This window comes from Salvia hispanica, chromosome 2 (assembly GCF_029641045.1).
Source record: "Salvia hispanica isolate PSC_SH4W2 chromosome 2, Shi_PSC_v1, whole genome shotgun sequence".
Classification (NCBI taxonomy): Eukaryota; Viridiplantae; Streptophyta; class Magnoliopsida; order Lamiales; family Lamiaceae; genus Salvia; species Salvia hispanica.
This window is the reverse complement of record NC_142693.1, coordinates 36,614,071-36,632,113: the sequence shown is the minus strand read 5'-3', so window position 1 is coordinate 36,632,113 and position 18,043 is coordinate 36,614,071. Positions and strand designations below refer to the sequence as shown.

Genomic DNA, 18,043 nt, shown 5'->3' with positions numbered 1-18,043 from the left:
TAGAATCCAGTAAAGCACGAAATGACTTTGTTTGCCCCTTTAAAAACAAGGGCGTGTCCACCTGCATAATTAGGCAGGATCAACCAGGAGAATATCCAAGCAAGATAGCCTCCAAGATCTCTTTTTCTACTTCTATCAGGCAATGGAGATGGCTTTTTACTTTATCAAATGCCGATACAAAATTATTAAATGATCAAAACCGTGAGGGGGGAGAAATCAAACTACCAAATCAATGCAATTAACACATGAAGCCAAACTAACAACACAAGGAATCAACTTCTGCAAAGAATGACGACGAAACATTTTTTAAAGTAGCAAATCAACAAATATCAATATGAACGGTGATGGGCAACATATATCTGGCAAAAAGTAAACATAATGCCTTAATCACAATTTAACTTAAACAATGTAGCAAACAAGATAGACAATACTATATGATAGTGATTAGATGCGATGGAGGGTGTAAATAGAGGAGAAACAAGAACATGAACACAAAACAATCATTATTCCTGTCATTTGTTAAGTGACACATTTTTATTCAACACGAGATTTAAGAAAGTGATGTCTAATTAGTTAAATAGAGAAAGAATGAACACATTGTATAGTTCTTCATTCTCTAAAATATGGCTCCACTCTAATGATAACACTAAGCCCAGGTTTAGTGAGCATAATGTCAGAAGCACTTCTTGCAGAGTCAGAAACTGCAATTCCTATATCTCTGCCTTGTTCATTGACATCATCACTTGTCTTGCCAACCATGTGTTTCCTCTGCTGCAATTTCTTCATGATTTCATATTTGTGCTATGCATGGCAACAACAAAAGAACAAAAATATTCATCCTCAATTGCTAATACTAAAGAACGTAGATACAATAAGAAGTAAAGAATGAAGATAAATGGGAAAAACCCCACCTGAAAACACCCCAGAAAAAACATCTGCCTTCTCAATCAGTTCTTTAAAATGAAGGCCGGCTACAGACTCATCCTTGTGATTACCAAGTAAAGAAGCGGATGGATTCATATTCACATGACAAGAAACTCCTCCATGGAATTGATGATAACTTGCAGTCCTCGCAATGTTAAGAAATCACGGATAACATTGGTTTCTATGAAATAAAAAACTTATACCTCACCATATTCAATCGTTGTATTCGCCTCGGACCCCCTCAACATCCATTTCAGATTCATCCATATCAGAAGCACCATCTAAAGAATGCATCGTCTCTTCCCGCCCAAGTTTCACCTCAATGTGGTGATCATCATCATCCTCACAATCACACCCGAACAAATCCTTCTCATCTAAATCTGAGATATCTGCAGAAGTATCAATCTTTTTCTTCTTCCCCCTAAAACCAACATGACTCAAAACATTTTCTCTCCAAACAACCAACGGATGCTTCTGAATCAACTCCGAGCGGTCATAAGCTTCATTCAAGAAGGCACTAAACCTCCTTCCCCTATCAGAAACATAGAAAATCCCACAATGCTTCAGCAGAAGCCTCATCAACTTCTGCGGCATGTTGAACTCAGGCCTAAAATGTGTTAAAATATCAGTCACTAATCTTTTCTCAATGCTAAAGCTGAGCAACTCGTGCATAATCGCCACCGCCCGCTTATCAAACTCGAGAGACCCGGCTTGCAAGCCACTACCATCTGCATAAGGAGACAGATACTCCCTTTTCTGAAAATGAGCGATTTTCCCACCATCGCGATATAACTTCTTGTAAGTAGCAGGAAATTTCAACGGGAAAGGCAGTGATAGCAACCCTGGGACATGATCACTGCAATCCTGCCCTTCAATTACACCTAAGACAGTCTTCTCCAGCTCCGTGATTGCCCAATTAGGGTTCCAGGACACGAGCTCCAAATATTCAGTATCATCAAAAGGTTTAAATGGCTGAATGACCTTGAAATTATCAGGATAGTTATGGACCCAATTCTTCCTAAAGTCCATCGGAAACCCTAAATCCCGCCTAAAATGTGCGACCTTGTCAAGGCGCAGCCGCTTATCCGCCGCCATCATCAACATCCTAGTCACGTACTCAGCAGATTGCGCTCCATTTTTTTCGATGATTTCTTCTTCCTCTTTTACCAGCTCCTCGGCTTTAGGCGTCATCCCACACCAGATTATGCCCCTGCTGTCTTTGTACATCTCGAAGAGCTTCGGTGCTTTCCGAAGGAAATCCGAAAATTTGTTGGGTTTGGGGAGATTGATCTGCTTGCGATGCTTGTCGAGATTTCTTAAGGGAACGATGTTTTCGGGCTCCCCTTTGAGTATCTCAAACATATGCAGGATCTTGGACATTACCTTGTGCTTCTCAGCCGCGATTTCAAGGTCATGGACTCGCTTGAACTTGCTTCGGTCCTGAACCCTCTTGCTGGAAGTCATCCTTCGCAGTTGGAGATGTGAGGATGAGATGCAGTGCTGATTTTTATAGTCATTCATGAAGAAGAATCTATAGCTGGGATTCATTCGAGGCTTGGACATCATGCTTCAAAATATTAGACAGAATCAAATAATTAGACAGAAATTGTAACAAGTGTTTGGGCTTAAGAATTAGATGTGTTGTAACAATAACAACCCAATTAAATTTCAACATATACTTCACCATTAATTTACCAATTTAACTATCCCAAACATACTTTCTAAACTGAATAAAACACCTGCATAATTCCAAAGCTCAAAAGATCCTTATTTATTTTGATCTATACAAAAATTAAACATTCTTCTAATTTCTAACCACAAATCATCAATGGTATCTAGAGGCTAAACTACAATTCACTATTAATCATACTTCCCACTTAAATATAACACCAGAAAATTGGCATGCCCATAATCATAATCACATCATTTACTATTTGCTATTTCTCAGCCCATTAATCTTTCGATACATTTGTTTAAAGCCTGGTAAAGCTTGGATATGATTTTCTCCACCCCAGTTCGTACGCTGTGTCTAACTAGGAAATTACCTTTTAATTCACATTCTTAGAGCATCATTATACAAAGAACAAATCATCAATCCCCTGCAACACCTAACTGTTCGGTAAGTATATTTCCTTTTAGAGAAGGTTAAACGTACCCTCATTTCTAATACTTGATCCACTAAACTACAATTCAATCATCAATCATACTTCCCACTTAAACAGATTACCAGCAAATAGGCATGCTCATGATCACAATCGAATCACATCATTTACTCTTTGCTATTTCTCAGCCCATAAATCTTTCGATAAATTGTTTAATGAAAAACAATGGAGCTGGGGCGAGTAGGAGAAGGTAGGTACTCTAATTGTGTGGAGTCGGTGAATGGTGGTGAGATCGAGAATAGGCGTCCAGTGACGGCCGGAAGGGAGGCACTGCTGCTGGAGTCTGGGCGGCTGCTACGGCGTGAGCTCGACGAGGAGCATCTGGGACGAAGAAATGATAACAGTGTGGCGGACGGCGAATTTTCGCGGAAGAGGTACAGGAAGGAGATAGAGAGAATTAGGGATTTGGATTTGAATTAGGGATTTGGATTTGGATTTGATTTTAATTTTGTCAAGGAAGAAAAAGGGAACGGATCCTCTGCCAAACAAACGACGTCGCATTTTTTAACTGCATTTTTTCGTTTCCTAATTTATTTGTATTTCTGTTTTTAACACTCTCATTTCATTGGTATAATAATTAATCGGAATCTCTCCATAGTTCGAATTACGATTTATGAGAATCATAATTACTGTTTTATAATACTAATTATTTTTATTAATTAGTTATTTACAAATAACTGTGTAACAAATAAATAAAAATCAAAATAATAATAACTGCGAGATAGGTGTTTTTTTATAAATGAAAGAGTGAACATTTTTTATCAGTAAACTTTGTCAATGTATCAATTTTGGTCCATAACATTTGAAAATATGAGGTCCATTAACATTAATGTAATATCATTTGAGCTTTTTTTTTCACTATGTCAAAAAATTTTTACAATATATAAATTAAATACACTAAAATACCCTTCATAGACTTGAGGGTATTTTCATTTAAAAAAAGTTTGAAACAGTGAAAAAGTACCTCAAACGATCGAAGTAAATTAGGGGTGGGTAAACGATTTTCGGTTAATCGGTTAATCGAGAACCGAACCGAAACCGGTCGGTGATCGGTTAACCGATAACCGACATTTACAGTTATCGGTTCGGTACCGGTTATACGTTTTTGCTCTAAGTCGGTTTTTAGTTATAACCGACCGTTTATCGGTTATAACCGATAATCGAATTAAATTCAATTTTAATTTCAATTATAGGTTTATTTAATACTTGAAGAAATTATAATTTACTTTCAAACTTTGTCACAATGGAAGAAATTGTAATTTATATGTAAATTTTGTCAAAGTCTCGTATTGCAATGTCAAAAAAGTCCATTTTAATTTGTGTCACTATCAATTATAGTATTATACTTTTATCTTAAAGCCAATAAAGTGCATAAACATTACTATTTTAAATATAGAATAATCCTTCATTTATTATTGGAGAAAAGTTTCTAAATTATTGATCATGTAAAGTTTAAGTCTTTTAAAGTGCCTAAATAATTTATGTATTACTTGTAAATAGGAGTATAATAATAATAATAATAATAATAATAATAATAATAATAATAATAATAATAATAAAAAGTAGCTACTGCATGATTTGTGAAAAATTGCAAAACAGTAGAAAGGGACTCGACACCATAAAGCTTCTTACTTTGGCGGAGACGACGGTGATCTCAGCATAATATTGCTAAATTGGGGCTTCGGGAATACAAATTCAGTGATCGCAGCTGAAAAGGATTTCAAGTTAGGGCTGCGAATTATAGTTTCAAAATTGCAAAACAACCCTTCTTACTTATGTATTTAATGGGGAAGAGACATACCTGTGGCTTGATGAAGAGGAAATGGCGGAAACAAGAACCGTAGAGAGAGACGATGGGTTCTATTCTGTATTTCAACTGAAGAAGACGATGGAGGCTATGTTATGTTTTTAAGGTGTATCAATATGGGCTTGGTAGTTGTGGGCCTCAGTTATATAGGAGTATTTAATTATGATCATTAACTTAATTATTTCTATGCTATTAAAATACATATCTTTAACTTAATTATTTCTATTTATACTTTTTTTTACAGATCTCATAAATTTTGTTAAGTAAACACTTATCAAACTTCCACATAATTTGCTAATCTTAGTTTAATTCTCTTCTAATGTGTGGTTTTCTAATTTTACGTACGTCACTTTTTGTGATTTTGCAAGAATACAATTTAGACTTAGTATCTAGACTAATTGTGTAATTTTTTTTTATTTTGATTCATAATAGTAGTTCATCTTATTTATGTAGTCCTATTAAAATAAATCTAATGATATAAATGAGAATTTAATGTGTTGATATTCCAACCTTTTGTCCTATCCTACCACAGTGAAGCACCGCACGTCTCTAATTATATTAGTATAACTATAGGAAAATTTTTAAATGTCAAATAGTAGTAATACTAAATTTTAAATCAAGCACACATATATGAGTAGTATTTCCCCAACAGGCGTGGTGTTGAGCGTTCTAGTTCAAACAAAATAAACACTTGAATTTCGGAAGAGCTAAGTGTCAAGATTATATTATAAGGTACAAATGAAAAGGACAAAAAAATAAATTTAAACGGCAACCCCCGTTGACCGGGCATTGACCACCGCATGCACTGGAGAAGCCGTCGGAGTGAAATACAGTGGCGAAGCGCAAGGCGTCGAAAACGGCGTCGCATCATCATCTCTACTGCAATCGTCAATCTTCACCTCCACCGTCTCTTCCTCGGATCGAAAACACTCCTCCAAACTCACGCCGCCTCTCTTCTCATCACCAACAATTTCCACCGCCGTCTTCGCCGGCGACTCCGTGCCCTCTTTCTCCTCCTCTTTGATGGTGAACAGAAATCTCGGCGGTCCAAACACCCCTTCAATTTTGAGCAAATCGATGTCAATTACCTCCACATCGGATTCACGATTCGAATTCCTTCCGTCGATCGCAGCCGGCGAGGTGCGATCGAGGTCCAGCTGAGGTCTTACGCAGAAGAAATAGAGGAGCTCCTTTGACGGTGTGGATTCCGACGAAGAGTAGCGCGAGCTGCTAGCGGCACTGGTTCGACGGCGGAAGGCTAGGCGGCGCCAAATGATGTAGAAAACCTGCGCGAAGATTGCGAGAAGCGCGATTGCGAATATTATGACTAGAGAAATGCCTAAATTGCTTAATCCTCCGCCGCCGCTGCTGCTCATTTTTGGTAGGTGTATCAGCTTTGAACTATGATTCTAGCAAATTAGCAATAATCATGTGATATTTTATTTGGGCAAAAGCTTTGAAAATTAGGGACGTTTTACCTACTTTAACAATCAAAATCTGGCGAAAAAAGTTTTAGATGGTTGAGACAGGAAACCGGAGATACCGGTTGCGGTGGTGACTAACGGATAAGTTGGGAAATGCAGCCTTCCGAGTGACGTGGAAGTTGACGTGTACCATGCACTTTTATTTGAATTAAATGCGCGGAAATTTACCAAGACATTAAGGCATCGTTTGTAGAAATGCCTACCGTTCAGGAACCGACGGTTATGGTTCGAAACCGCTGATTTCGGTTTTGGAAATTGTTGAACCAGAACCGAACCGCAAGGGTGTTTCGCAGTTACGCTTCCGGTTCCAAAACTGCCGGTTTCGGTTTCGGTTTCAGTTCCGAACCAGCAGTTTTTCGGTGGCTTTTTACGATTTTTCATGGTTCCAAATCACCGGTTTTTTGCGGTTCCGACTTGATTTCACGGTTTTCCGGCGGTTTTTCGCGGTTCCGGTTTGAAACCACGCGGAACCGGCGGTTCCGGCACGGTTTCGGTTCGAAAATTTTTGAACCTGAACTGAACCACGGTTCAAAATCGACAGTTTCGGTTCGGATAAATTCTCACGGTTTCGGTTCGGAACCTAACCGACGGTTACGGTTTCGGTTTTAACCGCCGGTTCGATAAACCTTGGGCAGGTCTACCCGTTTGTTTGCCAGGAAAGTAAAGTTGTCAGGGAAAATGATTCCTGTGAATATGAATCCTAAGAATATGATTTCTGATAATTTTACTTTCCTGTGTTTGGAAACATGACAATATTAATATAAAAAGTAAATTAAGAAATATAATAGTTAATTTATTATAATTATATGCAAAAAATGTATATTATCGACATTATTATCACGAAATTAGTTTCATTGAACGATTCTTTTGATGATGTGCTGGAAGGTACAAGAAAATAGCAACTTGCTCATCAACAGTTAGATTAATAGTAGGCCTTAGTATTCCAATCGTTTCAAGCATGATGAATTATCTAAACGTGTATTTATCCTATACCAATTCTTCATAACATGTGGCAACACTCTCATAGATCAATCTGTGAAGGTAGCGTGATCAGTCAATCTCATTCACAAAATGTAGGGCCTTTTAATAATATTTTCTTTAATAATGAGTAGTGATAGTTTTAATCACAAACATTATTAGCTTCAATATGGTCATTCTCTTTTTTACAAACTATAAGAAAAAGAAGTTTCTTTGAATTTAATTTTATTATTGTCATCTTTTTAAGACACCCTAAAAAATGAAAGTAAATATAATAAAGTTCTCAAGCATAATCTAACTTAAGGAACAAAGTATATAAGAGCTTGGAATAAAAAACAGGAAGCTTGATCAGTATATGCATACAAACATTGAAGCAGCAGCATATAAAATTGTGGGTGACAATATGCTCACCCGAACTCTACGAAATTGAAGAAGCATAGTAATTGATAGTTTGATACCATAACTTAACTGAGGAAAATTTAACCCAGACAAAGATGCAAGAATGTAAATATGAAATATGCCTAGCCTGCTTGACATCCAAAGAAAATAATACGAAAAAATTGATTAGAACAAAAAAAGAAAGAGAAAAGGAAAGGAAAACCAAAGGAAGAATTATTGTGTTTCATAAACAATAATTCATCAATATGAGTAGCTGCGTCTAGAAGCAAAATTTCAATCTACACAAAAGTTAACAATTAAACAGTACATAAATGAATCAATCTACACAAAAGTTAACAATTAAATAGTACAAAATGAACCAACCAACTGCATGTAATCACACAAATATTTTCTGATGACAATTGATGAGTCTCGTTCTAAGCCTTGGTTACTAGTCAGTATAACGTGCTTTATTAAATAATATTTGCAAAATAGTTGCTAAAGTGTGCAGGTTGAGGTACTAAATCAGGAGGAAAGGATCAGAAGAATTGGCGTGAAAAAGTAGTAAAAGAGTGTGCAACTGGTCAGTATGAGCAGAAAAGGTGCAAACTGGCTAGGATGGATGCTACGGAACTGGACACGAGAAGGAAGGACTTTCTTGGAACAATCACCTACTAAAGAGGGCCAAAATTGTCATTTCGCATGAAGAGGCAGCCCTAGAAATTAGGGCAAGCCACCCTATAAATAGGAGCTGAACATAAGGAGGAATCACTTTTGACTCATCACTTATCACTTTGAGAACACTTTTTGGGAGAATAGCTCCATTAGCTCTAAGTTCCACTCTCTAAATCCAGCAGCCTGCCATGAAGATTCCGGCCACCAGCCGGCGGGGAGTCATCATGCCTGATTCATTACAGCCGCCATAGTCCAGTTCTAGTTTCAGAAGAAGCCATCAGCCATTTACATGCTTTCTTTTAATGCTTTCTTAGTTTAAGAACTTGTTTTACTTGCATTTGTCTCGGATTTCAGTAGTTAATCTGTTTGAAGCATCTTTTGGTTTGAATGTTTGAATGAAGTTAAGTTTTTATGGTTTTATTTGAGTTTCAACTTTGTTATTGCTTTAAATTTCTCTAGTTAGATAGATCTGATAGTTTTATGTTGATTTATGTTGTTTAAGTGCTTGAATCTGCCTAGCTTAGTTAGATCTAGTCTTTCCTCAAGTGTTTTCAAGTTTTAATCGGTTTAAGTTTCACAAAAATGCATGGAATTCGTTTCTGCTTGTGTCTGTCACCCTGTCCTGTTGACCAGTATGCGTAAAATTTCAGTTTTTCTTGCTTTAGTTCTTGATTTCAAGTTAAATATTGCATTTACGAATTTTTGAGCTTGAGCATTCATCAATGGAGTTTGTTAGATCTGGTTAGTTTAGCTTGGTGAAGAAGAAAATGTCACAATCAAAGATATGTTGCTTTTGTTACTTTTTGCTTTTGTACTTGCACTTTTTTCAGCTTTTCTGCAAACCCAGCAGCCAGTCTGCCAGCATGTCCTTTGATTCCCTTTACCTTTTGTCTAGCCATTTTTAGTAAGTTTCGTCTAGTAGCTTCTCATATGCATAACTAGGTGTCCAACTTTCACATTCACGTACACATCCAATAGCATTAAGCATTTAGTTACCTACTGGTCAGTATAGATAGAGTCTCATTTTAATTTTACGCCTAGGTAGAACTCAACCCCAAAAGCGTGGTAGCTAACCAACCCTTCCAAAATGTCTTTGCAATTGCACTTCGCCTACATCCATCTCTGTGGGATCGACCCTTACTCCACTATACTAGCCAGTAGAAGTGGGTTGAGGTATTTTTGTTGACAAGAGGTTTTAGGCACAGACCCAACGACACATCTAGGTCTAGGCACCCTCCTGGCCAGTTGACACGCACATACAAGAGTCGCCGCCCTAATAAAAACCTCGTCTTGTCAACAATATACGCACAAAGATGTGGGTATATGTGCTATTTGAGTTTTTGAGTGTCACATGACACATTATATGTAGGCAACTAAGAACAGATTACATACACGCAATTTATGAATTGAAAAAAAGCCTCATGGAGAACTTTACGATAATGGATATTACCATGAAATTGATAGATTTAAAGGGTGAAGATAACTCGGTAGAGGTGAGAGCAGAAATCGATAGAAGTGAAATACGTAGAAGAGAAATCGGGTATCACATCATTAATGTAGGCCCTAGTGAAATTGTATTTGACATACCAAACATGAGAAAAGGTTAGTTTTTGGGCATTAAATGCTCCTTTTTGCCAAACCAAACGGCTCACTTATGTTACCTATTAAAAACGGTAGATCTTTTGTAGATATGATTGTAGGGACGTGCTTAAAAAATAACTAATTTTAAAGTTACAACGTACTTCCAACCTCGTACTGCCACGTGACACGTAACATGCCATATAACTAACATGCAATCTGCTTATAACTAAAATGCAAGCTTCACAAACATATATTGCATTTTAGTGTTTACAATATTGCATGTTTTGTGCCACATGACAACATGTGATTGGAAGTATATTGTGACTCTGATACGATCATATCTCCTAATTATTTAGTATCTTTTATTTCACTATATCTTTTCCATATCTTTGTTTTCTTATTTAATAAGTTAGGGTAGTATTCTAGTATTATAAATAGGAGAACATGTTATCATATTTAATCATCCAACAATGAATCAATGAATATATTATTTTGGCCAAATGCCCGTGTTATGCTTTGAATCCATAATTCCCTACGCTATCTGCTGCCCGACGGAAGGTCTCCGCGCACAGCCAGAACGTATATTTTATCTGTAGTCGTTGCCCGACGGGTTGGAAACCGCGCACAGCTGCCCAGATCTTTATCTCCGCCGACCCCCACGGGCGCCGGATTATCTTAATCTTGTTATTGTCTGTTTTATCGGATCATTAGGCATTTAAGTCCTTAACAACTAGTGCTTTCATCAGTTTAGTCATGTCCCGCTTTCATAATAACGGGAATGGAACTTGGGGGAGCCACCACCCGGACACTTTTCCGAACTACTCCTCCCGCCGCAACAACGTCGGTGTCCGTCGTGACTACCTGGGACTTCAGCGACCACCCTTGGACGAGGAGCCATCTACTCGGCCTCTGGATGACAGCAACAACAACGACTCCATTAGCGGCAAACTGGATCAATTGTTGGATAGACTAGATAAATTTGATTCTTGGAGGAATGAAACGGATCGCCGGTTCAATAATCTTGAACCAAACCCCAACCGCAGGCATGATTAGCGAATAGGGTATGACGACGACGACGATTCTGATGGTGACGGGGCACGACGAAGACGTAATTGGGAGAGGTGGTCTCGCCCCAGAAACCCTAGCTATGGACCGCACGATCATCGCGTTGATGATCGGGATCGCTTAGAGAACAGGGGCAGGCCGACGACGTGTTGGGACCCACCGGCGCGACAGCAGGACCACAGCTACCCGACCTTTGACCGGCCCCGGCGCTCGGAGACATGCTGGGACCGACCTCACCCTCAGGAAAAGGTGAGAGCGATGCGAGTCCAGGCCGCATCCCACCAGCCCCGCTACTCCGCCGAACAGCCACCGCGAGTCCTGTACAATCAGCTCGCGCGTGTGACCAGTCAAACTCCGGACCAGCCTCCACGTTCGCCTACCTATTGGGACTATCGGGAAGTGCTGCACGCGCAGCCTATGTACCAGCCACCGCAGTGCGACCGATCGTTGTGTCACCGCACAACGCCGTTGCTTGTTGTTGCTCCCAGTCTCAAGGTTCGTCAGTCTTGCCCGACCCAACTAGCTGCCGTGAATGATTACAACGAGAAATTGCGTGTTTATAGATTGGAGCAAGCCGCCCTCCTCGCCCGGTTGATGTGCAAATTTGAGGAGAATATTGTTGACGAAAATCTAGTTGGGGATGTTCCCAACAATGCCGCTCACAATGGGGGTGCTAATTTTGTTGTACCAAATGACGAGTCCCTCGAAGAGATTGTCAAGACTGACAATACGCAGCTACAAGTGCTCGTCGGGGCATATGATGAGAAGATTGATGATCTTAGTGTTCCAACACATAAGGAATTGGAGATGAGAGAAGATACAGAGACTTTGCTGGAGAAAGAAAATAAAACCGAAGCCCTTCGATCTAGTTTAGAGCCGAAAGAGAGATTTTAGTGTGTTGACGGAGAAGCCGAGCGAGGGAAAGAGCATCGAGAATCACAGCCTTGTTAATGACATCCAGGCTAGATTTGATATGAAACAACAGGACAATCAAGAGGAAATGGAAGAGAAGCGAAGGTTGTTTGAGGATGAGCTTAAATTAAAATCGGAAGAGTTGGGTAAGACAGGGGATGCTCTGTAGGAAAACATGAAACATGTGGGAAATTTGAAAAGGCTAGGCCTTTGTCCTTTCATCTTTTGGTAACCTCCAAATGAATTTTGGTATGCCTTAATGTCAAGACCTTTGAGGTGGTCTCCCCTATCCTATAAATAAGTGGAGTTTGGGAGAGGAGAACACCAACAATCATTCTCTCTTCTCTCTAATCTCTCAAGCATTCTAGTTCCATCTTAGAAGCATTGTATAGCTCGGTTCTCGCCTCCAATTCAAGTTCGCCGGAGCCTATGAGTTTGAGGTGCTTCAACTCGGTAGGAGGAAAGTCGTTTCATCTTTGGGGATAGAGATGTCAAATGGGCCGGGCCGACCCAGCCCAGCCCGGCCCAAGCCCGGTATGGGCCGGCCCAGGCCCGGCCCGCCAATGAAATGAAGCGGGCTTGGGCTGGGCCGAGTAGATGAATTGTGCTCCAATTGGGCCTTTTTACAAACCCAGGACCGGCCCGAGCCCAGGCCCACTCGAAGCCCGGCCCAGGCCCAGGACCGGCCCGAGCCCAGGCCCGGCAGAATCTAATTATTTGCTTGGTTTTATACTACTACTCCTATATTTGTTTGTTCTTTCAATTGTTTTAATTGTGGATAACATAATAATATACTAATAACATGCCCATATCTACTATTTATTAATAACATTATGCAAAAATATTCAATTAACAAATTATTACTCAACTTAAATCAAAACTTATACTAATAAATTTGATTTTCATATTTATAGAGTAGTATTGACTATTTTAAAAAAAAAATAGAGGATCCTAAAATTGATTGTGGTATAATTATTTTGATATGCATAATTATAGAGATTAGTTGTTAATAATTTATCTCTATCATATATAGCTCCCTAATTATAGTGAATAGTGATGACTACTTATCTATTTTACTATTTATATGCAAATTGTAATATGCATTAATGTGTATGCCTTACGGTAGTAGTATTAGTACATATGCATATGACTATATGAGTATAAACAATGAAGATTGGATATGATTTCATGCATATTCATTTCTATTAATATATTGTTAGATGCATGATTATTTTATATTTTTATGTTTTCATAAATTTTTTATTAATGATATTATGCAAAAAATAATCAATTAATTAATTACTCAACCTAAACTAAAACTTATAACAAGTTTGATTTCCATAAATACATTTGATTTGCATAATTCAATGGTTAATTGATTTGCATAATTATAGATAGTATTAGTTTTTACTTCATATATCTCAATTAAAAATAGTTCCATAATTATAGTGTGTCATGATTCTAATTTTGTGGGATAATGTAACATTTACGTGTGTAATCTATAACATTAATACACAAATTTTTTGGGAATATATTAAATTGTAGCAAAATCTTGATTCCTTATTTTGTGGAAATATATATTTATAAATCATTATACACTATATACTATTCCAATATAGAAAAATTAATATTTATCTAGCACAATAAAAATTTTGAACTTGGCCCAGCCCGGCCCGGCCCAGCCCGGCCCACTTATCATCTGGGCCCGGGCTCGGGCTGGGCCCATTATTTATAAACAAAACCCCGGCCCGGCCCGGCCCGCCACAAACATGGGCCTGGGCCGGGCTGGGCTGAAAAGTCGCTGGGCCTCGCCGGGCCCGGGCCGGGCTGGGCCGGCCCGGCCCACTTGACACCTTTATTTGGGGACGTTGCGTCAACCCGTGAGCACTAGCCGGGGCGTATCTCGTCTTGCGGAGAGAGGGATACCTCGACTCGACTTGAAGAAGTCTATAGTTTGCATCTTGTTCCTTTTTTATTGTATTTACTTTATTTTATTTACCTTCTAGTTTTTGGTTCTTTTATAATAGCAAGAGTTGCCCGTGTAACGGCTACACTATTTCCAACAATCGCAAGATGAGATAGTGTACTCTTGCCATCATCATGTCGACCGAAGCCGGAGGAAACATAAAATTCAAAGCTGGAATGAAGCAACAAACAGACACAATGTCGATGCGCACTGAAGTGGCTAATTTATTGAGATCCATTCTCTTGATAATTGTGTTTATCGTTTGTCATTTGACAAGCAAGACCAGTTTTGACTTGGTAGTAATAATGCATGTGGTGTTGAATATACCAATGCACATATGGTTCAAGATAATTGTGTACTTATTGATAGAGACAATATTGTGCACATTATTTGAACGTGTTGTTATAAACAACAAAGATCACGAGGTGGTCGCAATGGTCTCCGACGTGAACCATGGTAATAATCCAAATGGATGGTTTGTTGATACGGGTGCCACATGTCATGTGTGCTCCGAGAGAAGCGTTTTTTCTACTTACAAATCTGTTGGAGGTAGAAAAGTACGCATGAGAAACCAAGCCTCTTCTGAGGTGGTTGGTGTGGGTAACGTGTTCCTAAAATTAGGATCTGGAAAGGTTCTTACCCTTAAGGATGTGCTGCATGTCTCAGACATCCGAAATAATTTGGTGTCAGGCTCACTTCTAGTAAATCATGGATTTTCACTAGAATTTGAGTGTGAAAAGGTTATATTAACCAAGTATGGAAAGTTCATAGGTGAAGGTCACCTAGTGAATGGGCTTTTTGAGCTGAATGTTATGGTCATTCACCATGGAAAAGCAATAAGCAATAAGGAAGATGACACATCTTCTTATTTGTTTGAGTGCTCTGATTTATGGTATAAAAGATTGGGACATGTAAATCTAAATGCTATAAAAAGATTAGTAAATCTTGATTTACTAAAAGTTGATGAATTTAATTCACAAAAGAAATGTGAAGTCTGTGTTGAAGCAAAAATGACCAAGCTGCCGTTCCGCTCGGTAGAACGGAGCACAAAACCTCTAGAATTGATCCATACAGATATATGTGATTTAAAATTTGTGCAAACTAGAGGTGGTAAAAAGTATTTCATCACATTCATTGATGATTGCACGAGGTATTGTTACATTTACTTATTAAGAAGTAAAGATGAGGCAATTGAAGCGTTTAAGTGTGTTCGAAGTGATAGAGGTGGTGAATATGTGGCGCCGTTTGCAGAATTATGTCATGCAAGTGGTATAATTCACCAAACCACGGCTCCATATTCTCCTCAGTCGAATGGTGTTGCTGAGCGCAAAAATCGAACACTGAAAGAGATGATGAATGCTCTGTTGATTAATTCAGGATTACCCCAGAACATGTGGGGGGAAGCTTTGCTAACCGCAAATTACATCTTGAATAAGATTCCACTCAAAAATAGGGATGTGACTCTTTATGAATTGTGGAAAGGAAAGAAACCTTCATATACATACCTTAAAGTGTGGGGGTGTTTAGCAAAGGTACAAGTGCCGCCTCCAAAACAAGTTGCAATTGTCCCTAAAACAGTCGATTGTATCATTATTGGATATGCATTGAACAGTAGCGCATGTCGCTTCTTAGTTCATAAGTTAGCTATACCTGATGTAGCTGAAGGAACAGTAATTGAGTCAAGGAATGTTGTATTCTTTGAGAATGTGTTTCCTTGCAAGAAGCAAGATGATCGTTCTAGTGAAAGAATGATGGATGAAACCACTAGTTCTAATTCTCCAAAAGTGACGAGGACAAGTCCTGAGGATGTAGAACCAAGACGTGGTAAAAGAGTTAGAGTGGCTAAGACTTTTGGTCCAGACTTCATAACTTTTATGTTGGATGGTGAACCAAAGTCACTATCAGAAGCATTGTCTGGCCCAGACGCAGTGTGGTGGTTAGAAGCTATCAACAGTGAAATGGAATCCATTATGCTAAATAACACATGGGTGTTAGTAGACTTGCCAGAAGGCTGCAAGGCCTTAGGATGCAAGTGGATTCTGAAAAAGAAATATAAACCCGATGGTACTGTAGATAAGTACAAAGCTCGCCTAGTGGTGCTTGACTTCTTTGATACTTACTCACCTGTTACGAGAATAGCTTCCATCTGGGTGCTTCTTGCGATTGCTGCGTTGCACAATCTTGAGATTCACCAAATGGATGTGAAAACTGCGTTTCTGAATGGTGATTTGGAAGAAGAGATATACATGGAGCAACCTGAAGGGTTTGTTGTGCCCGGGCAAGAACGCAAGGTATGCAAATTGGTAAAGTCTCTTTATGGATTGAAGCAAGCGCCGTTGCAATGGCACTTGAAGTTCGACAATGTGATGTTGTCAAATGGATTCACTATCAACGAGTGTGATAAGTGTGTTTACATTAAGAACACAGATAACGGGTTTGTTATTGTGTGTCTGTATGTTGATGATATGTTGATAATGGGCAGCAATAGTGCCATTATTAACGAGACAAAAAACATGTTGAAAAGAAATTTCGATATGAAAGATATGGGTCTAGCTGATGTGATTCTCGGAATCAAAATAGTGAGAACTAATGAGGGAATTGCTTTAACGCAATCTCATTATTTTGAGAAAATGCTTAAGAAATTCAACTCGTTTGATTGTAAGCCAGCAAAGACTCCCTTGGAGCTCAATGTCCATCTAAGCAAGAATATGGGTGAGCCTGTTGCTCAAGAAGAGTATGCAAAGGTTATAGGAAGTTTGATGTTTATCACGAACTGTACTAGACCAGATCTTGCTTGTACGGTGAACAAGTTGAGCCGATTTACGAGCAATCCAAGCAAGGAACATTGGAAAGCTTTGTGTAGAGTTTTGAGATACTTGAAGTATACTATTGACTTTGGATTGCACTACACAAGATATCCCCAAGTACTTGAAGGGTACTGTGACGCAAATTGGATCTCTGATTCAAAAGACTCATTTTCGACGAGTGGGTATGTGTTCACTGTGGGGGGTGGTGCTGTTTCGTGGAAGTCAACGAAACAGACGTGTATTGCTCGTTCCACCATGGAATCAGAGTTTATCGCTTTGGATAAAGCAGGGGAAGAAGCCGAGTGGCTCAGAAATTTCCTAGAATGTATTCCATACCGGAAGAAGCCAGTGCCCACAGTAGTGATACACTATGATAGTAAAGCAGCTATAGGTAGAGCACACATTGGCTTCTATAATGGTAAGTCTCGACACATTCGTCGACGACATAATATCGTAAGGCAGTTGATCACAAGTGGTGTTATCGCAGTTGACTATGTTAAGTCAGTGGATAACATAGCGGATCCATTAATAAAAGGTTTAAACCGTGATCAAATGCATAAATTGCTAAAAGGAATGAGACTGAAAACCACATCTTAAAAGATGAGTATAGTGGTAACCCAACCATATGATTGGAGATCCCATGGGATTGGTTCAATGGGAAACAAAGCTATACAAATCTAGTTGTAACACTCAGAAGATTTTAATCTTCGCCATTCTTCAGAAAGCATTGAGTGTTGTAATCTGCACGTAGTAAGAGGTTAAGTCTTTTGACTTTTAATGATTCTTGAAATCTCAGGGAGATGAAGTATGGCAAGATACTCATGAAAGAATCACCTATGTAAGTGAGAAGGTGGGCCGCTTCGTGTGTGTGAGTCACTTATGAATTCCAAAGAGGTGTTCCACGGCCGAAACGGACACAAACGTGAGAACTAATGGAGTTGAGACAATATTGTGTTGATACTATTGACTAGGCATACACCAAGGAGGAATAGTTCAAGGCATCGCGTCCACTAGCCCGCCGGTATGTCCGATAGTGTTGACTATGGAAGGTTCAAAACCACAAGTTACCTCTCCAAAGACAGTATCGTTTCTCGAGAACTGAGCAAAGAGTCTGCATACATGCATTTGTGTCTGGTGTTGGTTTGAGCTTGCGGAACTCTAACCAATGTGGGGGATTGTAGGAAAACATAAAACATGTGGGAAATTTGAAAAGGCTAGGCCTTTGGCCTTTCATCTTTTGGTAACCTCCAAATGAATTTTGGTATGCCTTAATGTCAAGACCTTTAAGGTGGTCTCCCCTATCC

General features: G+C 39.0%; 3 protein-coding genes across 5 annotated transcripts; all 3 read right to left on the bottom strand.

Annotated features, from left to right (window-relative positions):
• Positions 1 to 486: 486 nt before the first annotated feature.
• LOC125200633 (Ubiquitin carboxyl-terminal hydrolase family protein) lies at positions 487 to 3,552 on the bottom strand. Of its 3 annotated transcripts, none has more exons than XR_016134848.1 (3): positions 3,285 to 3,552; positions 912 to 2,491; positions 487 to 801 (listed from the first exon to the last, which is right to left on the bottom strand). XR_016134848.1 is itself a non-coding variant. In XM_089063396.1 (2 exons), exons 1-2 carry the CDS (start codon positions 3,169 to 3,171, stop codon positions 1,138 to 1,140), a joined length of 1,374 nt encoding a protein of 457 aa, XP_088919522.1. In that variant the 5' UTR covers positions 3,172 to 3,286; the 3' UTR covers positions 487 to 1,137. The 3 variants fall into 3 exon arrangements, 1 of the variants encoding a protein (XP_088919522.1); XR_016134847.1 differs by having other exon boundaries at positions 3,152 to 3,286; XM_089063396.1 differs by having other exon boundaries at positions 487 to 2,491; positions 3,152 to 3,286.
• Positions 610 to 1,020, bottom strand: LOC125194176 (plasma membrane ATPase 2-like). Its single transcript, XM_048092250.1, has 2 exons — positions 907 to 1,020; positions 610 to 801 (listed from the first exon to the last, which is right to left on the bottom strand). The coding sequence occupies exons 1-2, from the start codon at positions 1,018 to 1,020 to the stop codon at positions 610 to 612; spliced, it is 306 nt and encodes a 101-aa protein (XP_047948207.1).
• Positions 3,553 to 5,566: 2,014 nt separating the features above from the next.
• LOC125201802 (uncharacterized) lies at positions 5,567 to 6,380 on the bottom strand. The gene has a single exon (XM_048100060.2). The coding sequence runs from the start codon at positions 6,267 to 6,269 to the stop codon at positions 5,655 to 5,657; it is 615 nt and encodes a 204-aa protein (XP_047956017.1). The 5' UTR covers positions 6,270 to 6,380; the 3' UTR covers positions 5,567 to 5,654.
• Positions 6,381 to 18,043: the final 11,663 nt, after the last annotated feature.

Excerpts from the sequence above, each read along its gene's own strand:
- LOC125194176 (XM_048092250.1), bottom strand. The coding sequence starts at position 1,020 with ATGAATCCATCCGCTTCTTTACTTGGTAATCACAAGGATGAGTCTGTA. Across the intron at positions 802-906 it reads CTGGGGTGTTTTCAGGTGGG|CACAAATATGAAATCATGAA; the intron begins GTTTTTCCCATT and ends TGCCATGCATAG.
- LOC125200633 (XM_089063396.1), bottom strand. The coding sequence starts at position 3,171 with ATGAGCATGCCTATTTGCTG. Across the intron at positions 2,492-3,151 it reads ATGAGCATGCCTATTTGCTG|CATGATGTCCAAGCCTCGAA; the intron begins GTAATCTGTTTA and ends AATATTTTGAAG.
- LOC125201802 (XM_048100060.2), bottom strand. The coding sequence starts at position 6,269 with ATGAGCAGCAGCGGCGGCGGAGGATTAAGCAATTTAGGCATTTCTCTA.